The sequence below is a fragment of the Bicyclus anynana genome, chromosome 26 (assembly GCF_947172395.1).
Source record: "Bicyclus anynana chromosome 26, ilBicAnyn1.1, whole genome shotgun sequence".
Taxonomy (NCBI): Eukaryota; Metazoa; Arthropoda; class Insecta; order Lepidoptera; family Nymphalidae; genus Bicyclus; species Bicyclus anynana.
Genome location: NC_069108.1, coordinates 124,899 through 143,102, shown reverse-complemented (window position 1 = coordinate 143,102; position 18,204 = coordinate 124,899). Strand labels below are relative to the sequence as shown.

Sequence of the window (18,204 nt, the reverse complement as noted above, 5' to 3'; positions counted from 1 at the left end):
ATGACCTCTGCCTCCGAATCCGGAGGGTGTGGGTTCGAATCCGGTCCGGGGCATGCACCTCCAACTTTTCAGTTGTGTGCATTTTAAGAAATTAAATATCACGTGTCTCAATCGGTGAAGGAAAACATCGTGAGGAAACCTGCATACCGGAGAATTATCTTAATTCTCTGCGTGTGTGAAGTCTGCCAATCCGCATTGGGCCAGCGTGGTGGACTATTGGCCTAACCCCTCTCATTCTGAGAGGAGACTCGAGCTCAGCAGTGAGCCGAATATGGGTTGATGACGACGATGGCTGTACGGTGTAATGCCTTTGCCGTTTGGCATACAAAAAAAAGAAGGAAAAATGGTGACGCGGGCGGGAGTTATAAAATGGACGACGAAATTAGATTATCGATTTAATTACGAAATTACTAATCATTGAGTGTAAATGAAACGTCAATGAAAATGTACGACAGTTAATGTTTTTTTTTATTTTTATTCTTTACAAGTTAGCCCTTGACTACAATCTCACCTGATGGTAAGTGATGATGCAGTCTAAGATGGAAGCGGGCTAACTTGTTAGGAGAAGGATGAAAATCCACACCCCTTTCGGTTTCTACACAGCATCGTACCGGAACGCTAAATCGCTTGGCGGTACGTCTTTGCCGGTAGGGTGGTAACTAGCCACGGCCGAAGCCTCCCACCAGCCAGACCTGGACAAATTAAGAAAATCTCAATCTGTCCAGCCGGGGATCGAACCCAGGACCTCCGTCTTGTAAATCCACCGCGCATACCACTGCGCCACGGAGGCCGTCAAGATGTTTACGAGATTTTATGATATTGTCAATGTCGAGATTTACTGTACCTGTGGTGAAGATGGAATTAAAATGTATACATGAGAAGTTAGACTTTAATTCAATATCTCTAAGTTATGGACGCCTCTTACATTAGTAATCAGTTGTACAAAATGTTCTACGGATGAGGTTATATGCACAAACCGTATGAAGTCAAAATAAAAAAAAAACCGTCTAAAAAGAGCCCCTACACCCAGTTAATGTATATTTATGGTCACGTGAGCGGACATGGCTTTGGGCCTCTAACTGTGACAGATGATTGGGCTTAGCTGCGGGGGAGGCGGCCTGTACTGGACAATGGTGTGCACTACGTTCTTGACTAGAGTAGGCACTATGTACAAAGGATATGATCCATTTCAGGTCCACTTTTGTGCCCCGTATCATCAAAATTTACAAAATACAGGGTATTTGTTAAAATTTATTAAAGTGAATAAATCTCTAACTAAATAAAAAGAAAAAAATTAAATTAAAATTTTTGAGTTATATCAAAATGGCGCCCATATAGCAACTATGACATGACAATTGACAGCGAACGTCAAATCGACTACTGCATTGAAAACGTCATGAATCCGCCATTATTACCCATATTAATAATGCATTTCTTGGGAGAGAATGAATAATTATTTCGTAAGAATTAAAGTAAATTCGTAGATTTGTATAGTCAAAATAGTTAAAAAAAATATCTTCTTTTATTTCCGCCAGGGTACGTGACTGGTCCTGGGCTCCATACAATTTTGTACCATCTTCTTTGTTTTTATATTCAACTAGCCGACGCAGTTTCACCCACGTAATTCCTGTTTTCGTGAGAATACGGGAATAAAATATAACCTGTGTTACTCCTTGATAATGCAGCTTTTCAAATTGGCAATGTAGTTTATTTGTTACATAGAAAAAATATAAATATTTCCTCTTTACATAATATACATATGCTCGTAAAATATACAGAACCTGAACCTCTAGAAGTTTCATTATAGGCATAAAATTACTATTAAGATAATTAATCTCCTCTTGATCTTTTCGTCTTCTTCTTCATTCTTCTTTCTTCTGTCGGTAGCGAGTGAGTGCCGTCAGCAAGTAGTTTCCGCCGGCCTACAGGCTACCAAACAGCTGAAGGCCGAAAGAAACCCCTGCCTACGACACTCGGGTTCTTCTCTTCTTTTCTCATTCTTCATTCTTCTTATTTCTTTATTTATAAAATGTCATGTAGGTTGCCGAAAACCAGGAATGTTGGTCATATCATATGATATCTCAGTTCAAACAACAATCTCTTGGCGTGGAGTCCCTTTAATGTGGAACTTTTATTGGAAGAGGTTTTAGTCAGAAGATATACTTGTTTTAGCCGATTCAGAAGTAGATTACAAAAAAATTAGAAACCAATGTCGAACAAAGGTAAAGTCACTCTCCCCGCCTATCCCAAGTAACCCATAAAGAATTACACAACAAATAATGTGGACGGCTCGAACGCCACGAGCACACTGAAGCCAACCGCACGATGAACGCTTTATATCGCATGTCGTTCCCGCCACCTATCGGTACCCCTCTCTAACTCCCCACTCTTTACATTATGTCATTGCTATTAATTATACTTATCTACGGACTAATGTGGGCTTAGAGATATCTTTGTTCGTAATTTCAAATTTGTGAAACGAACCAAGACTTCGTGACTTCGCGGTGTTGAGTGTGGACTGTTTACCATGACGATATTAACCCGGCGTGAATGAGGTGAACAATTGGTACACCAATTATGAGGTGGATATGGCATACCCAAAAATAGACATTTTGTATTACATAATTTCGCTAGCACGGAACATAAAACATTCTATTAATTTACTTAGGTAAGTTTTTTAAGCATTATTGTATACATTGGGTTTTGATGTGTAGTTTACACCTCTGCCGATGAAACTATCACAATAGCGACGTTATAAGCACTTAAAATCAGCTACTGAGGCAGCCGAGTTCTACGAATAGCACAGTTACGCAGTATTTTATGTTTAACAAGCTGGCTGGGTGTGTGATACCCGAGCCCACACACGGCGGGCGAGCCAGGCCGAGCTGGCACTCACTTGAGGCCGGCCACGATCTCCATGGCGCCGTTGAAGTTGCCGATGTTCCAGCACGTGAGCGCCACCCGCAGGACGCAGGCCAGCGCCGCGCGCCGCTCCTCCGCCGCCAGCAGCAGCTGCGTCACCCACGCCGACACCTGCGCCACACCACATTCTTCATTCATAAATTCATTAATTCTTAAATACGTAAATTCTTAAATTCTTAAATACATAAATTCTTAAATCATAAATTCTAATTTCAGAAGTTATATATTTTAAGTAGGCTTGTTTTATAGTATTGTTGAAACGTCTGGTTATATTATTATGGTTAAAGGTAAAGTCGAAAACTTAAAATGAAAGTTACGAAAGTGGTCTTTGGTCCGATGAGCTCACATCAAACTTAGTCAGGGTTTCTTTGTTTTTTGTTGTAACACCAGCAACTTTACAACGTCGGGTTGATAATTAATTGCAATGAGAATTTCAAATAACTATGTTTTATTAAGTGCCTATAATCAGTGCCGGATTAATCTGGCGCGGGGCATGGCCCTAAATGTAAACAGGAGGCCCTAATAGATTTGAAAAAATAATAAAAAAATAAATACTTGTTTTAGCATAGTCAAATGTGGATTATAAAAATAAGAAAGCTAATGTCGAACAAAGGTTATTGTTTTTATATATGATTCACAACATTTGTCAGGACAACTTAATTAACAATTTAAACTGTAACCAAAATAAGACCCTAGAATGGCCTTGAATGAAGTCACGCACTTATGAACGTTGTGTGTAGGGTAAAATAGGGGTCCTTTGACTGTTAACATACACTCCCCTTTCCCACTCAAGTCACTCTCCCCGCCTATCCCAAGTAACCCATAAAGAAACACACAACGAGTAATGTGGCTCGAACGTCACGAGCACACTGAAGCCGACCGAACGACGAGTCGTTCCCCCCAACCGATCTACCCCTCTCCAAATCCCTTCGCTTTACGAAACAAATCGCGCCACCTAGCGTCGGTTCGAGCCAACACGAGATCCAGCGACGTCATATCCGTCCCTGACTAGTATTTCCTACATTAGTTTATCGTACTCACAGGTAATCGTGGGAGACAAACGTCTGTCTCACGAAGTAATAGAATATACAACACAAATAAACTACGAGATGTACTTGTTCCTCGTAATATAAAGAAGCGTATTTGTGTTCGGAGCACCCTGTGTCTGCCTGTGTGCCAACAGCAATATACAGGATGTTCGCAGTCGGCGGAGAGATTTGCATAACATGCACAGTATTGCTTCACGAACGTGTTGTGGGTTTCACTTTGAACTGTGTTGGTATGTTGATAATGTGTGTTGAATGATTTTAACTTTTATTTTGTGGTGAATTGAGTGATTTACGAGTGTCGAAAGGAAAGTCACGTTATTTGTGAGTGTTATAGATTTAATTCCACGGAGTTTGTCTAGTTTAATTATTTACCTAACCTACTTTTTTTATTTATTTTTATTTTTTTTTTTTATTAAATTTACTAACCTCTTTAAGCTTTTACGAAAAATTGTGGCGAATATTTCATATTATTGTAAGGTCTGTTTTTGGAAAATTTCACACGAACCATAGATTTTTCCGGGATAAAAGCACATGTTCTGCAAATTGGACCTTGGACAATTTGTCTTTACACTAAATTTCATCTGAGTCCGTTTTACCGGGAAAATAGGTTACATACAGACGGACAGACAGTTGTATTTCTGCATTTATACTGCCAAGTATGGAAGGATTAGTATGTTAGATGTAAGCTGAATACTAATACCTAACTCCGCTATCTCTCACTCGTCGCTGGGTCTTTGTGACCGGAGTTGAGTGCTTACAAAAATAATAAAGGCTCAGTTATCTGCTCGCATGTCAACCCGTCAGCCGCAGCGGGTGAGGGGTCGAAAGGACCCGAAGGGGTAACATAATACTGTACAATGTTTTATGATGATTTATAAAAGCTTTGAGTTTCAAACGTTTAATGTAAGAGCGTTATCAACTGAGTTGTTGAGCCATACTAGTCAATTAAAAGGCATATAGTATATGCGGCCCTTGCAACTTGTATGTCATACTTTAGTTAATGAATAACCGTTTCTTCATACTATAAGCTTCAAGGCACCTCATCTTAAGGGAATTTTGAACTTTGACCCACCACACAGCTCCAATGTGGAGTGGTGGGTGGAGACTTGAACATTGAACAAATTACGAAACTTTCTAGCGGAAACTCGTAACAATAAGTTTTATTTACATTTAGGTAAATGCCTAAAATATACACAGAATATAGAAAACACTAAAGCTAACGCTTAATAAAAATAATTGAACTACGAGTGCAAATTATTTCAATTTCAGTACAAAACATTATAACTCCTCAAACATTTCTGTGGAAATTAACAAACGGGGTAGCGATTCGATTTCTACAAGCGATACGCGTCATATGTGATACAATCAAAAGTATGATAAAGTCGATCCGTCAAAATGTGAACGTGTCACCATTATTTGCGAGTGTCCGGCGAGCGAGTCATAGACGAGGGCTTCCGAGTACATTATTATCAGCACTTCAAACCCGCCCGTCGGAAGGAGATCATGTAAACGCGGCATGACCTTATTTGCATATGGGAGACTTGATCCGATTACAAAAGAGCTCTATTCTACTAGAGGATATTAGGGGGGATATCGTTTTGGAAACAAAGTTGGGATTTATTTTTTTTAATTCCAAAAACTTGTTATCCACAAACTATAAATATTTAAAGGATATATTTTGTGTGCCGACATTAATTATAAAGTAATAAAAAAAAGTTTGTTGTGTTTTGATAAAAAGTGTAGCTTCAGCCTGAGGCATCTGATGGTGGAAAAAGTGGGATGCATCTTGGATGGATTTCTTAAAAAAAATATAAATTTTTATTCAAATTTTATCGTTCGAAAAAACATCGTTAAACATCAAAGTTTAAGCGTCAACTGTCTGGCACTGGAGACATGATTCCTTACGACAATTGAAACCTGTTACCTTCTAAAGCTACAATAGTACACACTCCACAATAACTGGCCACCGTACTTAAGTATGGTATATGCAAGGACAGAAAAAAAGCTGAGAGTGTGTCTCAGCTTTTATAAAATAGGGTATCTAGCTCTTAGTTCAACAATATCTATAACTAAAAAAAAATATGTTTTACTTTTTCTACTCCCATTTCGTAATCTAACCATGTCACAAAACTATAATTACTACTACAGGTCGTGTGGAAAAGAATGTTTTTTTTTTATTTTTTAAAATTTCTATTTCATTGGATATAAACATTCAGGCTTCCTTATAAGATACCATACTAGGAGCCCACGTCGATATAAAAATCGAAAGAGTCATACCTAAAGCCAATTATGTATTATTTAACAAGTTTTGTTATTTCTTTTATCATGGTTGTAGAAAAAGTATTGTATACCACTGCACGTAATTAGCGAATTTAGTACTTGTGCTGTATATTGTGCAATTCGGCTCATTTTCATTTATTTATTTTATTGATATACCTACCAACAATGACAACAAGAAACATTAATCTCTATCATTATCTATACATAGGTAAACTTGAAAAGTTTTAGTGCTGAACGAAGCCATCTTTTAAAGGTATATACAGCGTTGTTGTTACATTGCTACAGGCTTCTCCTCGTGCTACAATGACCCCCATTAGATGACAGTAGCATAAATAACTCTTCTGTATTTCTTCTTCTCTATTAACTAAATTCCACAAGTCATGGTCACCCCACTAGAGAATGTTTTACATTACGCCCAGCGGATTGAGGAGCGCTTATCCTGAGGGAGGCTCTGGACGTAATCTAGCTGTAACGGCTCCGGGACACGACCAAACGGCTTTTTATAGCTGACCTTACATTGTCATACATTATCTATTCTTGAACAACGAGCCTGCCGCGGTCAGACATACCACTGTTGTGAGCTGAGCACATGCTGCTACCATAGGTCAGTCATCATTGTCAATGCTGAGCTCGAGTCTCCTCTCAGAATGAGAGGGGTTAGGCCAATAGTCCACCACGCTGGCCCAATGCGGATTGGCATACTTCACGCACGCAGAGAATTAAGAAAATTCTCAGGTATGCAGGTTTCCTCACGGTTTAGATGTTTTTCCTTCACCGTTTGAGACACGTGATATTTAATTTCTTAAAATTCACTCAATTTAAAAGTTGGAGGTGCATGCCCCGGACCGGATTCTAACCCACACCCTCACCGGAATCGGAGGTAGAGGTCATGTCCATTGGGCTATCATGGCTCTTCTCGTTTATTATTATTATATTATTATCATAATCATATCAGCCGATGGACGTCCGCTGCAGAATATAGTACATTTGTAGGTTCTTCCAAACATCATCTCATTCTGAGAGGAGATGGGATGGTAATGAATGAATGAATAAACGAGAACCTTGTGAGAGCCGAGACAGAATAAACACAAGTATTCTCACGAGGTTACCGCCATGTGGCATGTGGAGTCCACTGAAATCATCCCAATCGTCATATCTGCCAACGATTTGATCCCGGTCAGCCTCGCTCACCATCTAAGGCGGCTGGGGTTCCGGCTAGGATAGTCCGTCGGTTTCTTCTCCTGTCGCCCTGACCCCCGGCCGTTTGGTCTCCCTGCTGGGGTGAATCCTCCGCCCGGTGCATATAATGTACTAGCTGACGCTGCGCGATTTCACCCGCGTGGTTCCCGTTCCCGTAGGAATATGGGGATAATATATAGCCTATAGCCTTCCTCGATAAATGGGCTATCTAACACTGAAAGAATTTTTCAAATTGGACCATTCTTGAGATTAGCGCGTTCAATCAAACAAACAAACTCTTCAGCTTTATAACATTAGTATAGAATTATGTAACGTATATATAAGTTTATCTATCTACCGACAAAGACGTACCGCCAAGCGATTTAGCGTTCCGGTACGATGCCGTGTAGAAACCGAAAAGGGGTGTGGATTTTCATCCTCCTCCTAACAAGTTAGCCCGCTTCCATCTTAGACTGCATCATCATTTACCATCAGGTGAGATTGTAGTCAAGGGCTAACTTGTAAAGAATAAAAAAAAATCTATTTTGCGTATTTAAGTCAATACAATGATGATGAAGATGATGATACAACAACTGAAGTAAGTAGAACATGGCTGAACATCAGAACCGTACTCTGCAGTGTAAGTACTAGTGACGTGCGGAGGGCGGGCGCGTGACTCGGCAGCGAATGCTAGTGATGTGACACACTGTAGATATCGACATGGACTGACAGCCTGTGATAGTCAAACATACGGCATTTTATAAAGGCTGAAAGATTGTCAGCCTACTCCTGCTACTCGTATATGTTAGTATGGTAGCTAAAGTGGAGTTTGGATCTTTGGCTTTGGAAGGTAGTAAATTTAAATATCCTTAATTAACCAAATATAAAGCGTAGTTTATTAATTTTTATTTTTCTACAAGGTGTTATTGTATCATGTCTCCATAGTCACTTACGTACGGGAAAATTCGTCCAAAAATATCGTTAAAGAAGGCAATTTGAAAAAAAATCTCAGAGAGCAAGTTAAGGCTTTTTAATTGGCACAAACTAGTTTTTCATGCCATAGACTTCATCATTTATGTATGTGATTAAGCTACATTAGACGCCTCGTTATCGTCGGAAGATAATATTCAATTGTTTCATCAAAAAGCATATCGATAGTCAATCGATATGAAACTATGTCACATCCCTATTCTACGAGGGTCTGCACAAGGAGGTCTTGACTCGCCGTACAATTATCTGGCACTTATTTGTTGATCATTGCCTTCTAATGGTGTTCTAACAAGCTCTAATTAAATTAAGGGAACTAAAATAAATCTTAATGTTTGCTGTTACATTGAATATTACGTTAAATATATTACACAGGATCACAAAGTACTGGATTTGAATCCTACTGGCTATGAGAACAGAGATTTTCTTGTAATTTTTTTTTTTGACCCACCACTCTGCTTCAATGCGGTTTGGTGGGCAGGTTAACTGACTGGACCTACGCACACCTTTCGCAGTTAAACAAATAATATAATTTTGATTTTATAAATTTGTTTGTTGATTTGGGATACCCGAAACTTTAACTTAGAGTTTTCTACTATAATTATCACCATTATCTCCACTTCAAATAAGTTAATTTTGACTTTGACTTATTATACGAACCAAAATAAATAAATGTAATACCTAAAAGCGCTCTAAAATTTCTAGACATACAAAAAACTAACAAAGTGGCCTTCGTAATTTCGTTTTCATTCACGAAATCTTGCAGATACGACGATATAAAAAATAAACAAAACTGGATGGAGCAGATATTATAGGTTCACTATTTGTTGTTATAATTTCCAAAGCAAATGGACTGAAATATTTCTTGTTTTCTTACTAATGGAGTTCGTAATGGACTGCGCGCGGGACGACTCACATCGCATGGATGCTGGAACATAGTGACGCATCTGTTTTACACGTAATTCGATTTTAATATTAAATTCAAATTCAAAATTCATTTATTTCAAGTAGGATTAGATTATAAACCATATTGAAATGTGTAGTGTAGGCTACATATACCATTATGTATTTATAATATTACTACTTTATACATAATTAATTTATTTATTTATAATATAATATTTTATATTTTTATTTCATCATATATAATTATTTTAATTTATTTAATACATTCATTCACACTTACATACACACTTACATTACATACAATCATAATTCTACACTCACAAATAATTATATACACATTTCACACATTAAATTTAATTCGCGCGCATACTCGAGTGAAACCCGTTGTATGTGGCGCGGCGGCCGGCTTACGTCGCGCGCCCGCGCTCGGTGCAGTCGACAGTCGAAACCTACCCACTTTTTCGTTCTCGGTGCGTTCGATTGTTACGTTTGACGCGCTCATAGTCTTGTCGTATTACCATTGTAAATATTTAAACTAAAAAGTAATTAAAGAGTTATTCTAGTACCATCGTGTTTATTATTCTTCATCACTGCTATAACAAATTAGTGCCAACGAGCCTAAATAGTAGTGTCTGTTTGTGGAAGTGATAATCAAGGAGGCAAGATCTGCTGAAAAGAGCCAGCACGGAGGGCAGGAACACAACTGACTCAGAAATAGAATCCAGGACCTTGTAATCCGAAGTCACATAAGCCAACGAAGCAGTTTGTATGATTTAGAATGTAGACGCATGTCAACTTACGCATGACGCCATCAAGGGTGTAAAGTCGTATCGTATGAAGCAGCACCCTCACACCCAGTCAATGTGAGTGTGGCGCACTCTTCAGATAAATGACATGATCGCTGCTTGTCGTTGCTGAACGTCGCGGCTGATCGATGTGCGTACCGACGCGCGCGAACGATCATCTGGTTTATTGGTTTGGCTGTTTGTATAGGAAATGACGAAATAAGAAAATGGTTCTACAACTTGTTTTTATTATTTTTAGGGTTCCGTTTCTCAATTTAAGTTGAAAAGCAGTAAACTCAGGTCTATGGGGCCACGAAGTTGTGAAAAAAATCAAACATAAAATTTAAGTAAAACAAAACACCGTTTATTCAACAGAAAACGCTTAGTTCGACACTCTTAAGGGAATTTTAGATTCCCTTCATCATCAAACCACAAATACAAGAAAAAATCTTATATCTATGAAATTGTACAATGTTTTGTAGTGTAACTGATCATAATTGATGTGTAGTTGATCATATTTTGTAGTACAATTTAGCAATTGTAGTGTATTACATCACAGATTGCCAAGTCACAGATAACATTACAATTATTTTTTATCATAGATTGCTTAGTGTAGGTATGACGAACATTTCGGGCTAAAAGGTCAGTGTTATTGCATCCTAAAAGGTACTTTTAAACCTACACCCAAGGTCACAAGTCCTGGAACCTACTCGAGATGTTTCCTCTACCACAAGATAGTGGCACAACCCTTGTCGCTGCTACCCACTGCGTTATACGTGTCCATGACATAGCCAGGCCTATTTTTTTGACGCGATAACGTCTTATAAACGCCGAGGGACGCACGACAAAGTACTACGTTCCACCTGAGCTAAGGGTGTGCTCGCGAGTGAGGAGCTAGCGATAGAGAGGCACGATCGGCCTCGGCTTGTGATGCATCTAGTTCATTTGACAAAAAATTGTAATTTTTAATCAACTCCTTTGTTTTATACAAAATCATCACAATTCAATAGTAAAATACTTACTCAATAATAAATTCAATTCTGAAATTTACTATTAATGTTTTCTTACGACGTTATCACCTAAAATTATCGCCCGATAACAGACAGCCAATTTTTAACGGACACAGAAGTAAATTACAAAAATAAGAAAACCAATGTCGAACAAAGGTTATGATTCACAAAATTTGTCAGGGCAACCTAATTAACAAATCAAACTGTAACCAAAATAAGACCTTAGAATGGAAGAGAAAACTTGAGTGGAGTCACGCACTTGTGAACGATGTGTGTAGGGTTAAAGACGTCCTTTACAGTTAACTACGAATTACACTCCCCTTTTCCACTCAAGTCACTCTCCCCGCCTATCCCATAACACCCCATAAAGGATTATCCAACAAAAAGTGTAGATGGATCAAACGCCACAGCAAGAATGAGCTAGCGCCTTATTTGGCTACCCCTTTCTAACTCCCTACTCTTTAGCGTCAGCACAAGCCAACACGAGATCAAATGACGTCATATCCATCTCAGACAACTATATCCTTATTTATTTGAAATACATGTGTACCTCGTTGAAGCGCTGTATGAGCGCGCCGACGCTGCTGGTGGGCGGCGGCTCGTGCGTGGGCGGCGCGCGGCGCATCATGTGCCGCTCGCTGAGCGCGCCCAGCACGCTCTCGCCGCCCAGGTCCAGCGTCACCTGGCGCAGGTACTCGATGGGCGGCACCTGCGGGGCAGCACATGTCAGCAGGCAGACAGGAATGTGACGCGGTGACCAAAGATTACAATATGTACGGTGACATGACATGGGAACTTAGAAGAACAATATCGTTCTCTTTTTTGTTGTGATGAGACGATATATATATATGTCATAATCAACACTAACAACCCATATTTAGCTCATTGCTAAACACGAGTCTAAACGGTTAAGTTAATAGACCATCCCACAGGCCCAATGTAAATTGGCAGACTTCACACATAGAGAAAATTCTCAGGATTCTCATGTGTTTTTCCTTCACCGACACGCAATACAGTTTCCTAAAATGCCCATGCAACTAAATAGTTGGAGAGAAGAGGTACATGCACTGGATCAGATTTGGACCTACATCCTCCGAATCTAAAGTAAAGGTCCTATGGATATGATCTTTATTTTCGATTGATTTATTCGACGTTTAATTTCGAAAGGCATAAAGAGCCGTGATTTACTATTTAATGACAAGGAAGCCCTTGACTGCGATCTCACCTGATCAAGTGATCATCATCACAAGTTTATTCTACCCATGCCTCTGACGGTTTATACGCGGTATCGTACCGGACGCTAAATCAGTTGGCGGTATGTTGTTGTTAGCGTTAAATTAAACAAAGAAACAAACTCTTCAGCTTTATATATTAAGTATAGATATTTAGTAGTGTAACTGATCACTAATTGTTTAGTACGCACTTCATATATGCACATATGCACTACCTACCCTAAGGACTCGATGCAAACCATACATGGACATGGACATGTCCATACATGAACAAGGAATTTTCCAATTTTTACTTATAGTGCATAGTGCATACCCTAGTTAACAACCTTATGCACGCTACTGAGTGTGGGCATGGAGAACATGGCAGGAGAGGTATTAATGCATTTTAAAATAAATCCTTTAAACCCAAGGTCACAAGTCTTTGAATCAGCTCGAGATGTTTCCTCTAACTAGTCAAACCAATCCGTCCTCTTTTACATGAAAGGTTAAAGCAAGGCTTATCTACATATACATCTGGCGCAGCCTCTGAACACGCAGCCTTTGACAAATGCGAAAATAGGTATTCCAATTTTCCCAGTTTTTCCCGCCAAAAGGCCCTTTGTCATCGCGTATGACGACTTCTTTTTTTGTTAACGTGTTGGCGGAAAAGCGCGTCGCGGTCTGATTTCATGAAAATACGAGGAGAAAATGAAAATTAAAAAAAAAGGAAAATACGTATAGGTTTGTAGTAATGCCACGTAATGCTGCAAAAATTGAATACCAAAGAGTACTTTTTTTAGGTTAGCAGTTGACAACGATGTCACATGATATAATTTTTTGACGGTCTCCATGGCGCAGTGGTATGCGCAGATTTACAAGACGGAGGTTCTGGGTTCGATTGAGGTTTTTTGAATTGGTCCAGGTCTGGTCAGGTAGTAAATTAATAAAAAAATCAATGCAATCGAAGCCTGGTTTAATAGGTGTTGTCCCTTAGTTTCACACCACTTGTCCAGTTGAGTCGATGTGATAACGTCTGTGTTATCTTAATGCACGGCTTGGGTGTTAGGTTTATTTTCGTTACGGAATTTCTCGATTCGGTCGCCGGGCTTAAAGCCCGGTATGCAATAATTTTAAATTGTTAATAATTTAAACGAGAATTTTGAACTTGTTTGTGACTTTAACGTTCATGATTGTGCTCGTGTTTTGGTCTGGATGTCCTCAGCAATTGCTTTAAATTGTACCGGATTGCTAAGCTTGCCGGTAACTAGCCACGGCCGATGTCACCAGACCAGATCTGAGCTAATTTATAATAATAATAATAATAATAATAGCCTTTTATTCAGATTATTAATTTTTACAAACTAAAAACATAAACGAAAGATTTATGAGTGTAGTAGCTGTTTCTTGGTTATTTTTTGGAAATCTGTTTGCCAATCGGCAAAGGCCTCCTCCAACCTCTTCCATTCCTGTCTATCTTCAGCCACTCTATTCCACGTCACGCCTGCTACTTGTCTGATGTCGTCGTCCCATCTTTTTTGTGGTCTACCTCTTCTTCTTTTTCCTTCTCTGGGGTACCATTGTGTCACAAATTTGCTCCATTTGTCTTTTCCTCTTATTGTGTGCCCTGCCCACCGCCATTTGAGCCTTTTGATTTTGTTTGTTATATCTATGGTTTTGGTTTTGTTTCTTATGACAGATTTTTTCACTCTGTCTGACTTTTTTATATTTAACATGCTCCTTTCCATTGCATGTTGGCAGGTCGCGAGTTTGCTTAGTGTATGTTTTGTTAACGCCCAAGTTTGGCTGCCATACATAAGGACAGGTAGTACACATGTATCAAAAAGTTTACTTTTCATGTTTATATGAAGCGTTCTATCTTTCATGATTTCCTTAAAATTCCAGTATCTCTTCCAGCCGTTGGTTATTCTTCTTTCTACTTCTTTGCCTACAGAATCTTTTTGGGTCATTAGCTGTCCTAGGTATATGTATTCATCTGTGTAATCGATTTCCGTTTTCCCTGAGATTATAGTGGTTTTCTCTCCATTAGTTACTACTCTTGTTTTCTCTGGATTCAAATTCAACCCTACTTTCTCACTTTCATTTGCCAGTTCGGTAATCATTCTTGTTATGTCTTCTGATGTATTAGCAAATAACACTACATCGTCTGCAAATCTCAGATGCGTTAGTGAGGTACCGTTGATATTAATTCCTAAATTTTCCCAATGGAGACGTCTAAATATCGATTCTAGTACAGCGGAGAATAGTTTTGGAGAAAGAGGGTCACCTTGTCTGACACCTTTTTCTACTCTTATCTGTTCGCCTTTTTTTCCAGTTGTATTTTCGCAGTACTTTGATTATATACATTTTTTATTAAACGAATATATTTATGTTCAATTCCTTGTTGCTTTAGGGTCTCCCATATGTTTGCATGAAACAAGGAATCGAATGCTTTGCTGTAATCGACGAATGCAATGTAGTATGTACGCTGATATTCATCATACTTTTCTAAGACTTGGCGTACTACGTGTATATGGTCGATCACCGAATAGTCTTTACGAAAACCCGCCTGTTCAATGGGTTGTTGTTCGTCTAATGTTTTTTCAATTCGCTTTAATAAAATCTTAGCGAATATCTTATATATGTTGGACATAAGGCTAATAGGGCGGTAATTTGCGATTTCAAGTTTGTCCCCTTTCTTGTACAAAAGGATGATGTTAGACACTGTCCATTGCTGTGGAATAGTTTCGGTGATCATGATCTCATTAAACATTTCTGTAAGGATAGGTGTCATGCAGTCCTTGTTTTCTATTAGAATTTCGTTAGTAATACCATCAGGCCCTGGTGCTTTGTCCCTCCTTTGACTAATGATGGCTTTTTCTACTTCATCGTAAAGAATGTTAGGGATGTCTGAGGTCTCTGTTAGATCACTTTCGTCCTGTGAGATGTTGCATTCATATATTTTTTTGTAGTAAGATGTAGCAATCCCTAAAATATCTGCTCTGTGATGATTCCATTTTCCACATCCTCTTTTCATTTTAACGATCCAGTCCTTTGAGTTGATTAATTCTTTATAGGCTTTTTTGACACCACCTGTTTTCATTATGTACTTTTCAATAGTTTCCATTCTATTTCTTTTCCTATCCGCTCTTATACTTTCTTTAATATTTCTACTGATTTCTGCTAAACGTCTTTTTCTGTCCTTTTCACTTTTTGTGTTGATTAAATGGTTTCTTTGTTCTAGTAATTTTAAAGAGGTAGATGTAAGCCATTTTCTCGGTTCAACTCTTGTATTTGTAGCGTGATGTGTTGCAGCTTTAATGGTATTCTCTATCCAGTTGTATTTATCCTGTGTTCCTAGGTGCATTGTGCTTTCCTTGAAATCTGTAAATTTGTCTCTGAGAGTCCTTGCTAGTTGGTCCATTTGAAGTTTGCTAAGTTTACTGTTTCTTGGTCCTTGTCTAGGTCTTGGTTTTCTTGGTTGGATTGTTTTTAGTTCGGCTCTGATTAGTCTATGATTTGTATTGAAGTTGATTTGGCTGATGACGTTGAAGTCGATGAAGTAGTTGTTCCTGTTAGTCATAAAGAAATCAATTTCATTTTTTATTTTGCCGTCTGGCGAAGTCCAGGTCCACATTTTTTTCTTGTTTTTCTTGTATTTAGAATTTAAAATGATTAGATTATTCTCCAGCGCAAAATTTGTGATTTTTTCCCCATTCCTACTTCTGGTTTTGCTACTATACGTGTACGGTCCAATTATTGTGTTTTCTCCGGGGCGTCTTGCTCCAATTTGACCATTAAAGTCACCCATTACTATTAGGTTTTTATGGGCATAATTTTGAATAGTTCTATGTAGGTCGAGGTAGAATTTGTCTATGGTTTCCAAATCAGACTGTTCTGTAGGCGAATATATTTGTATTACAGACCACGGATCTTTGTACCCTGGTATCTTCAAATTCATCAATGCTATGCGCTCTGATGTTCCAATAAATCCTTCTATATAATTCGCAAGGTGTTTCTTAACAATAAAGCCAACCCCATGATGCCCTGGAGTTGTCCCTAAATGGTAAAGTATAAATTCTGGATATGTGACAATTCTTTCACCCATTCGTCTTACTTCGCTTAAACCGACGATGTCCCATTTAATTTTTTCCAAGGCATACATTAATTCGGTAAGATTTTCTTCATTTTTTAAAGTGAGTACATTAAGGGCTGCAATATACATTCTTGTTTCTTTCTGCTTCTTGAACTGTTTTGTTGGAGGGTTGTGGTCTTTTTCCCCCACGAGGACCAGTCGGCTTGGGGGAGATTGTATTTTTTCTGATTGTTGGTTTGTGCAGATTGTTCGGTTTTCCCGTTTCCCATTTGTTGATTGCTATTGATTTTTGTGTATGTTGTTGGTCAAAGAGTTTGATCGAGGTCTCAGTACATCGAAGGCATTTTTTCTATTAGTTTTAATAGAGCTTAACATTTGTTGTTTTCGGGGGTGTGTTTTAGATGGTGACTGTGGTGAAGTAGTTGCTTCCCTCTTCCTTTTATCAGTAGTGGGTTCCTTGACTATTAGCCTATCGTATTTTAAAAAAGCTGTATTTCCCTTTTTCCTCTCTTCTAGCAGTTGTGGTTGCAAAGCTTTCCTTTTCTCTAGAACTTCCTTCGAGTAATCCTCTGATACATGGATTTTCTTAAAACTCCTTTTACATTTCATAATTTCGCCTTTTTTCCATCCGTTTGTAAAAGAACACAGCACTGGCCTTGGTTTGTTCTCGACTTTATTTTTTCCTAAGCGGTACAGTTTGTTCACTTCATTTTCTTCTTTATTTATATTCAAGTCCCCTTGAAAGGTCTCCTGGACACTCTTAAATAACTCCGTTGTTGACTTTTCTGTCTCATCCAACCCAAAAATAATTATGTTGTTACTTTTCTTGTCTCTTTTCAAGTATTCTATCTCTTTCTCTAGATTGGTCATTTTTTGTTTCAATTGTTGGTTTTCTTCAATGACTGGATTAAGTTTTTCATCCATATAATCCCTATAGTTTTGCGTAAGAGATTCTTTTAAGTCAGCCGTCTGTTTCTGCATTTCTAATTTCATTTTATCGAACAGCATTTGAAATTGTTCTTCCATATTGCTGCGTACAGTTTCGTGAAAAGGAACGTAAAAATATTGTAGGTAAAAATATTTTTTGTTCTGACAACACTGGCGTCGATACCAACGTAACAAACTGACGTGTCCGATGACAGATATGTTAAACTTCAAATTCAAATTGACGTTCGAGTTAAATGACAAGTTATATTCTAACCTCAATTTATGAAGTAAACTTTCCGCTTCACTTTTCTTGGTAAATCTTGGTTAATATCTGAAAGTTATTTGTTGTACGTCTTCCGGAGCTGTGTTGTTGTTGTTCTTAGCAGTGATGGTATCAAAGTGCACGTTTAAATATTTTAAAATAGGCGTTTTGTTTCGGACTAAATCACAGTGGTGTTTACACGTTAAAGACCGGAACCGGAAGCTCTCTGAGCTAATTTAGAAAATATAAAATCCTAAACTGACTAAACCCAAGCTAGGCAGGGGAAACCTTCAAAAAGTCGACACAAATATTGTAAAAGCACGGATTGTACAAGTAACGATAAGAACGAAGTTAATTGTGCAATTCTACCTCGGAACGGTTCAAGTTAATGGGTTTTCGTAAACGCATCACGCGATGGATTCTCTCAAAAGGAATAATTCGTTCAGTTAATTTGTAATTTAGGGTCTGTATGGAAAAATTGTTTTAATAAAAGTTGTAGCTTTTTTATGACAAATAACTTTCTCATTTACAGCTTAAAAATCATTTTTTATTAACAAAAATAACGAAGAACCCTTTTTTTGATACTTCAGCGC

General features: G+C 38.3%; 2 protein-coding genes across 2 annotated transcripts in view; both read right to left on the bottom strand.

Moving 5' to 3' along the window:
- The window catches only part of LOC112045698 (1-phosphatidylinositol 4,5-bisphosphate phosphodiesterase epsilon-1-like), a 78,464-nt gene extending 66,703 nt beyond the window's left edge, over positions 1-11,761 (bottom strand). The window contains exons 1-2 of the mRNA XM_052890003.1: positions 11,669-11,761; positions 2,897-3,033 (exon numbers count right to left, since the gene is read on the bottom strand). Of these exons, the coding sequence (XP_052745963.1) occupies positions 2,897-3,033; positions 11,669-11,746 (215 nt within the window). The 5' untranslated portion in view covers positions 11,747-11,761. The remainder of the gene's footprint in view (positions 1-2,896; positions 3,034-11,668) is intronic.
- Positions 11,762-13,648: 1,887 nt separating this feature from the next.
- LOC112045008 (uncharacterized) lies at positions 13,649-17,826 on the bottom strand. The gene has a single exon (XM_052890002.1). It carries the CDS (start codon positions 17,446-17,448, stop codon positions 16,702-16,704), a length of 747 nt encoding a protein of 248 aa, XP_052745962.1. The 5' UTR covers positions 17,449-17,826; the 3' UTR covers positions 13,649-16,701.
- Positions 17,827-18,204: the final 378 nt, after the last annotated feature.